The following is a 10,506-nucleotide window of genomic DNA, read 5'->3' on the forward strand; positions in this document are numbered from 1 at the left end:
TCTAGTTCTTTGGATTTACTATTGAATATTTGTATTTACCATTGAATAATTACTATGATAGTGAGTTGAATAATTAATTAACACATGGATATATACAGTACTTAAAGCAATTCATCTGAAGATAAATTAATATTACCTAAAATTATAAATAATTTGAAAAACAAATTAACATGTGAGTTTAGCAAGTGTGGACACATAGTTAATAAAACATCTCGAAAAAAGAAAAAGTAAAAATCAAGAACGAACAAAGTAAGCTTGTCAATTACTACACCAGGAGTTCTCGGGAAAGAAAATTAATACGACAAAAACAGAGATTAACCTCATTAGTCGTTTTCAAAATGCTCGTGTGACAAGATCGTCTAACAACATCATTGGCTCTACAATGAATGTTACAGTCACTTTTCTCACCACACACTTTTTTACACTCTCTTTATCTTTAATTTCGAACACAAATTTCACCATTTCAATCCTATACTATATTATTAGTTCAAATATTTCATAAATCTCCATTGTACTTTTTTTTATTAATAATTAAAATTTCAATTACAGGGTATTATTATTATCATTACCACTTTTTTAATTATCCTAAACATGTGTATTATTTGTTTCTTTCAATTATTGAGATTTTAAATATATATATTTGATTTTAATGTTTCTTTTTATCATTTGTTAAGGTTGTTTGTGAAGATAAATTATGAATGGTAGTTACTTACTAGGTAGAGTAATGGGTGAGGAAAGGATGAATAAGTGCAAAAATGATAGTATTCTTAACTACTAAAGGTGATTTACATACACCAATCATCATGTACATATCCCTCATCCAAATTATCCTTTTGGGTCTCTTCTTATCTAACTAGCCTATTCAAATAAGGTGCAAGTTAGATTGTAACCTAGTGAAAAAGAATAAACATAATCATTCATTCTAAATTCTTCAGCTGCTTCAAAATTTTCTCACACTAACAACATACTAGTTCCTCTGAAAGTTCTTCCATTAGATAGCAAAAGATTGCAAACTCAACTTCCTGAACTAGCTCCCCTCTGTGCTCACCATTTTTCTTCCACCTACCTTCTTCTCTGCAGAAATCCTCTTCAATCATCATATCAATGGTGTTGCACTCCACTTCCTTCCATAACTCCAACCTCCTGCAAACCCTTCTCATCACCACTGTGTTCCTTTCTTCTGAGCAATTCACTCCTGTCTCTTCCTCCATTATCAGATCATAAACCAGCCTCTTAAGGTCCTCACCTGCTTCCTGCGAATCACTCAGGATTTCGACCACACTTTCCCCGACAACCTTTTTTTCATCATCCTCTTCCATAAATGTTTCATCTTCTTGCTCCAACATCCTCTTCTCAAGCTCCACCGGATCTAGCTCCGCAAGCTTCTCAAATCTACGAAGCCTGTCTAGTAGATTCTGCGTAGTTCCTGAAAATTTAATACAAACATGAGAAATCAATATATACATCTTCGTTGTTCAGTTAATTTTGTAAAAGTGGTTGTAGACATTCATTGCAAACATTGCAAACAGAACAGAACATATTCCAGCAATCTCTTTTTTTGTACAGAACTGACAACACCTTTTACATCCATTTCAAGTTCACTGTTTAAAGTAACTCAGCATGGATAAACAGATAAACAGAAATAAGTACAAGCAGAAAAGTTTTAGCAGCTATTTGAAGCATATAAAGCATAGGATGCCTAAATTGGTGTTGAAGCACAGGTACTGAGACAAACAAAAATGCTCTCTTCATGTACACATTAGATAAAACAATGAATCATACTATAATGTGTGACAAAATGTTTGGTTTTCAGTAGATTAAAATTATTACACTTGAATGGTGTTGGGTTGCAGAGACATTACACAGCACATTGAATGGAAGTATCAGGTCTTTCTGACAGGAAAAAATTAGTGGGACATGTTGAAATTTATAAAGGAGAGTGTGTAGTTGTGAAGAAAGAGTAGGGCAATTTGAAATTGAATGCCAAAGCATGTTGGGGATGGAACCCACAAAGATAGGTGGCATTGGGAGAAATGATATGAAGAACATAGCCCCCCTTATGGTATTTTGTAACAGACAATGAATTGTGTACGATGGCATGTTGGTGGAAAACGACCATACAACATCAAATGGTGAAAAAAAAAAAGCAAGAAAATATATTAAAACAATAACGTACTTTGAACATTGGCATAGCTACAGTCCAAATCAAAGGCATCATCGTCGTCGAAGGGTGGGTCTAAAACAGACACTGGACTGCATTGTTCTTTATCTTCTTCTTCCTCTTCTTTCCCAGGTTGGAATTTGTTGACGCCATCACCACTACTAACTTTGTTGTCCTGTGGAAAAAATTCACAACCACCATGTTTAGAATATTGTCGTAATTGGGTAGTTAACATAATTCCCTAATCATTCTCATAATGCCCATGGATTTAGACTCATAATTGGGTTGTTGACTTCGTTTTTTTCTTTTTTATGATTTGGTACCCACTCCACTATTAATGTTGTAATCGAAAATCCAAACAAGAAACTATTTTTCTAGAAAACCGAATGTCGGGGGTCCAATAATTCATCCCAATAGAACAAACAAAAACAAGATTCGTCTTCTTTTTAAAGGGTTTTTCTTTTTTACCGAATAACCCCAAAAAGTAAAAGGAAAAATCGAGAAGGTTGCATGGCAGACACCTGGACGAAAAATACAACACACAAAATCCAAATTAAATTAACCTACGCCGTGACCCTCTGCTTCACGAAATATTTAACAAAATTTAGGAAAAATGGCGGGGTAAAAGCGTCTTTGTAGGAAAAGTTCCGGCAATATTCGCAGACCCCGAATGCAGATCCTATTTGCCGACAAAAAAAACACCACGAACTATCACGGTTAATTCACGAGCACAACTCGGTGCTCCAACTCACCACACCACCGAGTCAAACCAGTGAGTTGAACCAACAGCCATTAAAACCAGTTCAATTCCTTATTATTATTATTATTATTATTATTATTATTATTATTATTATTATTATTATTATAGTTTAATTAAAATGTTCTGAATTCTTCTAAAAATTTATCAGTAGTAGTAAATTTAATTAAAATATAAATTATGATATATGATCATATATTTGAGATAGTATCGAGAAAGTATCAAGCCTATATTTTTGGACTGTAATCTAAATATAAGTATTTTATAAGGTAAATATGCAGATTTTTTTTTTATGGAAAAAAATCTACTATCTGAAAAAAGTCCTTTTAATAACATAAGTAATAATTTGGTGCAAAACCTTTTACAGTGAATGCATGTATTTGAAACACTTTTATTAAAAATTAAAATTATTTTATTCTAAATTTAAAAAATCACGAGTTACAAAACTCTGCAACATCGATTCGAGTTAAATAAGAAGTACTTCCATTCTAAAACATGTCTTGCATTTTTATAAACTACTTTTCATATAATTAGAATAAATGAATACCATATGGTTTACATTGAGCATAGACTGAGTACAATATAGTTGAAAAATCGGTGGTATTTTTTTACACATAAGTTGAGTGAAGAATAAAAAAATAAGAATTTTTATTATTTGAGAGAAAAGGATGTTTAAAGCATTTGGCAGAAGAATAATGTGAAAAAGGAGAAACCTGAGTGGTGTGGCGACGGGGAGAGGCGAGCGGCGAAGAGAATTCCGGAGTGCGGCGGGGGGAGTAGTCGGGGCTGTGGCGGAGCGAGAAACGGAAAGGGGTTTGGCAGAAGAAGAGATCATGAGAGTTGAGTTTGCGAGTGTTGAGGAACTGAATCTCTTGTTCGACGGAGTCATCGAAGGAGTGGGCACTGCTACAAGTTTCCATGTCCAAAGACTTGTCCTCGTTGCTCTCCGACCACACGCCACTACTGCTGGGTCTGCCCTCACAGGATCCCACCACCCCAACGGCAGCAACGACATCATCGTTTATCTGTCCCCTCTTCCGCTGGGTCCTGAGTTTCTTGAAGAGCGAGCCGAAGATGCCGAAGGCCCTGTTGGGCTTGGGTTTGGTGTGCTTGTGGATTCTGAGGGCGGCTTCAAGGAGGAGTGTGGCGGTTTTGGCGTTGGAGGGCCTGAGGGGGGTGTGGTTCTTGGTGGGTGGCGCGAATTCCGAGAGTGGAGATTTGGTAGCGTTGTGGAAGGAGAGGAGGCATTTGTTAAGTGGGAAGTTTGAGTTTGAGTTTGAGGTGTTTTTGGTTAAGGTGGTGTTTGGGGAAGCTGTTTTGAGGAGGCTACGTCGTTCTGAAATGTAGTGTTTGAGGAGGAATGGCTCTTGGTCCTCCAGAAGTAGCTCCCGCAAGTGCTTCTCCGCCATGATTAAGAAAGCTAGGTTTGGGGCTTGGGAAGCGCGTTTGGTAGAAACAAGAGAGAGAGTGAGAGAGATTCAAATGTAGGGGCTGGAAGAAGAAGAAGGGGAGAGAGTGAAATGGCGATGAGTAAGGGTGTTGTTATTATTAAATAATAATGGAGGGAGAGATAATATGCTACTGCTACTGTTTCAGCTTTGCATTTGTTTTGTGTGGTTCTACTCTTTTGGTAACTTTCCTGTGGTTTCATATGAGAGTAATTTCAACTAGGAAAATAAGTCTCACTCCTACCCATGTCTATCATTTTGTTCTACGGTTTTAGAGTAATCCCACTCGGTTCAAATATAATTTCATCTTCAATTATTTTTCTATCTTAAAATAATCTCAATAAAAATAAATATTTTTTTTTTTGGCTGGCCCTGAGAGACGAAAAATGTAAAATGAAATGAAAATGGAAATTGTGAGTGTGAGGTGTATCTATGTACAGGGTAGGTGTAGGAGGAGGTTTCTTGGGAGATCAACTCTTTCATACATGCACATGTAATCTTATTTCTCCTCAGTTTATTTTTCACTGTAATTAATTGTATATAAATTGGATTCAAAATTATATAGAAATCATAGTTACGGTAAATTCTTAACAAATACATCCTTTATATATTAAAATTACTTGAAAATGTTACATTTACATGATGAATTATTCATATTTATTTTGAGATGTTCCCTTTATTTAGTATTTGAAATTAAAATCTTATACAAAATATATTTAGAGATGACAATTTATTCATAATTAAAACAGACTGAGACACTGACTTATCCTGCCAAATAAACAGGTTAATTGATTGGTTATATATATATATATATATATATATATATATATATATATATATATATATATATATATATATATATATATATATATATATATATATATATATATATATATATATATATATATATATATATATATATAAAATCATTAAATACCCTTTTAAGTCTAAATCAACTAATGTTCTTAATTTAATAAATAAATGAAAAATAATAGTTTATAAGTATTTATAGTTTAAATTATAATATAATTTTTTATATTAGAATCATAATAACAATACTACAGAACAATTATAATACTTTAAATTATAATCATTTTTACTTTTATAAGATATTTTAATATAAAAATAAAAAAAAACTCGTTACATGACAATTTATTAAAAATTAAAAAAATCATGAAAAATCACACTACATACAATATAACAGATTATACCTATTATGAGAAAAAACTATCTTAAAAAAACTAGGGGCGTCAAAATATTTTTTGTAAGTTTACACAAATTTTGTAAGTGTGAAATATATATAATAAATTAATATATATATATATATATATATATATATATATATATATATATATATATATATATATATATATATATATATATATATATATATATATATATATATATATATATATATATATATATATCAATTTATACATATAAATAAAAAATAAGGTCCAAGCCTCCTTTAGCTTTAAGAAATATCTGTCATTATTTGTTTGTTGTGACATATATAATGTTATAAGAAATAATTCTTCCTCTAATTCATCATTTACAATATTTTTGAGAGGTTGAAATTTACAATTTTTTTTACCAATCGATCATATTTGTGATATTCATCTGATCCCATTAATGCATACTTTTTATGTTAATAATCTTTTTCTTGCAATAGGGATAAGATGGAAAAACACGTGTGTTTTCGATTTGCTTATATTTCCTTCTTTTATAATTTTTGACTTTGAAAACACTTTTGTTAATATGAAGTAAAGTACCTTCTATCGTATGATCATCTTAATTAATCTCTGTTGCTCCTATGCTTATAAAACATAGATTTAGTGTTGGATGGAGAGCATTTAATATGATAAAAAGTGCAGAGTCCCACAATGACTCCAAAAGAATTTGTAAGGACTCTTTTATTCTCAATTCTATATATAAAAGATATATGTCAAGAAGAAAAGTTGATGACGATGCTTACCAAAATGCTCTTAATGCTTTTTAGTTTTCAAGCAATCTTTTAGCCTTCACTTTTTCACGAGGAAGAACATTGTGTGTTCATAACAATCTCAAAGAGTATATTTTAATTTGTATTCATCTTAGGATGTTAACTCTCTTTTAGTGAGCAAAATTTGTGATCATCTAATTCACATCCTTTGTGTAAACAAAGTTACTTAGTCAAGTGGTTGAGTTTAAAGAATACTCGTGCTTAGTCAAGATTAACTATATGTCTCAAGAATATTTGTTGTTTAGGTAGAAGAGGTAGTGTGCAAAAAATAGTTGTTGTTTAATTACGAGTGACTAGGTTCAAAGAATACTAAATCTTTGTTAGAAGTGACTGCATTCCAAATAATACTTATGTTTTTTTCTAGAAGTGGTTGGGTCTAAATAATATTTGTTTTGTATTTTGTATCATTGGTTTTCATTAATGAAACTTTGATCATGTTGGTAAAAAACAATACGTATTTCCAAATGAACCAATTTAAAAAGTAAATCTCTCTAATATCTTATATTTTTATATTGTATATATGAGTTAAATTTGTTTTTGGTACTTTTTAGTGAAAATTGAAATCCGTCCCTTGAAAATCTTGAACCTTAGTCTCTTATTTTTAAAAATACGTGAATTTTAGTCCTTTAAACCATTTTTTTAAGTTTATTTGACGTTTCATATACGTTTCCAAGTTAACATTGAAGTGAATATGTGCCAAACGGGGTAAACAAACTAAGATACTATAATGAAATGTATTTGAAATGTTGAATAAACTTAATAAAATTTGGTTAAAAAGACTAAACTAACGCAATTACACAGTTGGGGAACTAAATTAGTTTAAGATTTCAAGAAGAGACTAATTCCAATTTTCACTAAAATTTGAAAGATCAAAAACATATTTAAACCTTAAATGTATCTATCTATCTATCTCTCTCTCTCTCTCTCTCTCTCTATATATATATATATATATATATATATATATATATATGCATCTAATCAGAAAAATAATTTTAGACAATAATATCTATTATATTGAAGTTGCATCTGACGAGTTTTGTCAAACACATCTCTTAAGAAAAACATCTTGATACTGTTTTTATCTAGCTTGAACACAATTCAACAATTCCGTCTTGTATATTTGATCTATTTTCTCATTTGTACCTTCAATTCTTCAAATAATTCAAAGTATCTATTTCACTAAAAGGAAGTGGTATGCCTCTTTAGCACTCAAATTTACAAAATATATGGATGATATAAGTGCATAATAAATAAAAGAATACATAATTCATAAATGCTAACATATTTATAAGATTTTAATAAGTTATTTTTATCAAATTGTTTTAATGCTTGGTGCCTCATCAAGCAAGTAACAGCATAATATTGCTTGTGCCATTGATTTGAAAATATACACTACTAAAAAAAAGCATTTTAGCAACTATCTATTTTGGTCGCTTAAAAGGCTCAAAATCGGTCGCAAATCCTTTAGCGACTGAAATAGTGACCAAAAATATGTAGTTGTGAAAACCCTGGTGGCAAACCCATCAGCGACCGAATTGAAAAGTGATTGCTAAATAGCAACCAAAATTTCAGTCACTAATTCGTCACTAAAATTATTAGTCACCTTCTATTATGGAGACTAATTTAGCCACCAAAATTTCAGTAGCTAATTCAATCGCAAAATAAAACATTTTGCAACTCTTTTTTCGGTCACTAACATAAAAATATTTTATTAAATAAAAAAATATGATACCAAATTTGGTCGCAAAAGTCATAATATAGCGACTCATTTTTTGGTCGCTAATAGGTAAATCAGTAAAAATAAATAAAAACATTTAGCAACTAATATATTTTGGTCACTAAATCAATAACTACTTTTACATATAATTTTATTTGTTTTTATACAATATTGTGATATATTTATAAACAATTTTTTAACCTGCTTATAAATACTACAACATTAATTATGTTAAATAACAATCAACTCAAATATATAATATAATAAAAAATAATATAAAAATTAAGTGTACATATCACATGATCCAACATAAAAACAAAAATGAAAATAATTCTAAATAAATATGTAAGTTTTGATGTCATGATACAATTAAAATTACAATTATCGATCAAGTGATATACCATCACTTGGTCTACTATATCATCTTCACTACCAACACAATCGAAAGGAGCCGATTTAACATTCTTCAAGTGAATGTAAGTTTCATCTATTCATCTCCTTGGCGCATCTTGTTCGAGCATGCATTTACTTGGTTGATAATACTTTGATAGTAACTTAATCCCTCGGTAGGATTTTGCTCGTTGGTTCTTACTTTTACACTTCAACACACGAGTCAACTATTCACGCTGCCAATATATACATAACTTGGAAAAGTAGAAGCACTCAAAAATTGTAATAAAAATTGGAAGGAGATAAAGTAAACTGCTAAACTAATGATAATATATATTATAAACATCTAAAGAGAAGGTTTAGATCGAGACAAAATACGCAATATCACTTTAATATTTACATCTTTCCATTATTGACCCCTTCATTTCATCTAGATATTAATGATAGGAAGTGAACAGCTAAACAAGTATATATTCATTTAATTCATTATTCATGGAATAACTTCATGTACTCAACAGAAAAGTCATATTAAAATACTTATATAAGGAATGACCATAAAACAAACCTCAAGACCAAGAAATCGTTCATAACCAATATAACATGAATATGGTGTCCCTGTCTTTAGTTTAATACTTCACCAATGCTTGCTTGATATACTTGCCTGGTTCTTTGTCATGCTTATTGAATTCCTAAGAGAAATTGAGATAATGTTACTTAGGAAAATTAATAAGTTGAAAAGAAAACTTTCGTTACATTATTTGTTTTACAAAAGGAGAAAATTAATTAAATGAGAGAATTTATCAACATTCAGTATGTTAATTACCGTATTAAAAATGTGACAATTATTTGGTGACTAAAACAATATTATTTCGGTTGCTATTTTGGTGGCTAAAATATTGCATTTAGCGACCAAATATTTTCGGTCGCTATACGAATAAGTGTTACTATATATTGATTCGGTCGCTATTTCGGTCACTAATTTGCGACTACCACTATTCGGTCGCTATTTCGGTCACAATTTGCGACCAAATTTTTTCGATCACTAATTTCGGTAGCTAAATTACATTTTTTTTTGTAGTGATACTAAATAATCAACATTGTGTCGGTGTAAAATAGTACATTTACTAAAAATTTTATTTTAATATTTTTATAGTAAATAATGAAATATAAATTAATATAATTCGTATATTTAGATAATTGATATTTATTGGTGAAATCAAACTTAATTACTATTTTTTTTATTTAGATATGAAATAAAAGGCATCTCCTCACATTTATTTTTTACTATTTATTTATTTTTATTTGTATTCCCTTACCATTTCTTTCATACACATATTACTTTCATACTATATCTTCTTTGTAAAAGTATCTTGATTTAACTTTATTTCTTGATTTAACTTGATTATTATTTGTACAAACAAAAATGCATTTATGGTCTCAAAAGAAAATTTTTAAATTAACCCAACATTTTATGTCTAGGTGATTCTAATATATAAAGATATATGTACCATCTATTCAGTTATCCCAAAACAAATGAAAGAAAACTATGCAGCCTCATTATAACTCGCCATCATCAGTTGCATTATCTTTACTCATGTACAATATATGATCATAGCATGTAGATACCACACCACAATAGAAAACATATGGTAAGTTAGTGAAAATTAAACTATGTTACTCAATAAGAAGTCCTATTTGCCCAACCAGAGGTTCTGCTCGTTCACCAAGCTCATCTACTCACCCAACAAGCCACCTCTAGAAGTTCTCATTAGAGAAGCTCACCTAATGAGAAATTGGTTGGCCTACTGAACCAACCATGGGAAGATAGGTCCACCTAAGGACTAATCCTCTTTGAGCTCTCAGGTTTCTCAAAAAATATTTTTCTTTAGAGAAGACTTTACTTGCTCATAGACTCAAACCCCTTGTAACCTTTTTCACAACGCTCACTTAGTGAATATTTACACACCAAATGAGTCTGCATAATTCAATAAAATTTACAAATATACTAACGAGTCTGCATAATTCTATAGA

The 10,506-nt window shown here is 30.4% G+C and overlaps 1 protein-coding gene across 1 annotated transcript; it reads right to left on the reverse strand.

Annotated features, from left to right (window-relative positions):
- Positions 1–744: 744 nt before the first annotated feature.
- On the reverse strand, positions 745–4,597 carry LOC114192820. Its single transcript, XM_028082642.1, has 3 exons — positions 3,632–4,597; positions 2,177–2,336; positions 745–1,426 (listed from the first exon to the last, which is right to left on the reverse strand). The coding sequence occupies exons 1-3, from the start codon at positions 4,325–4,327 to the stop codon at positions 957–959; spliced, it is 1,326 nt and encodes a 441-aa protein (XP_027938443.1). The 5' UTR covers positions 4,328–4,597; the 3' UTR covers positions 745–956.
- Positions 4,598–10,506: the final 5,909 nt, after the last annotated feature.

This window comes from Vigna unguiculata, chromosome 7, assembly GCF_004118075.2.
Source record: "Vigna unguiculata cultivar IT97K-499-35 chromosome 7, ASM411807v1, whole genome shotgun sequence".
NCBI lineage: Eukaryota > Viridiplantae > Streptophyta > Magnoliopsida > Fabales > Fabaceae > Vigna > Vigna unguiculata.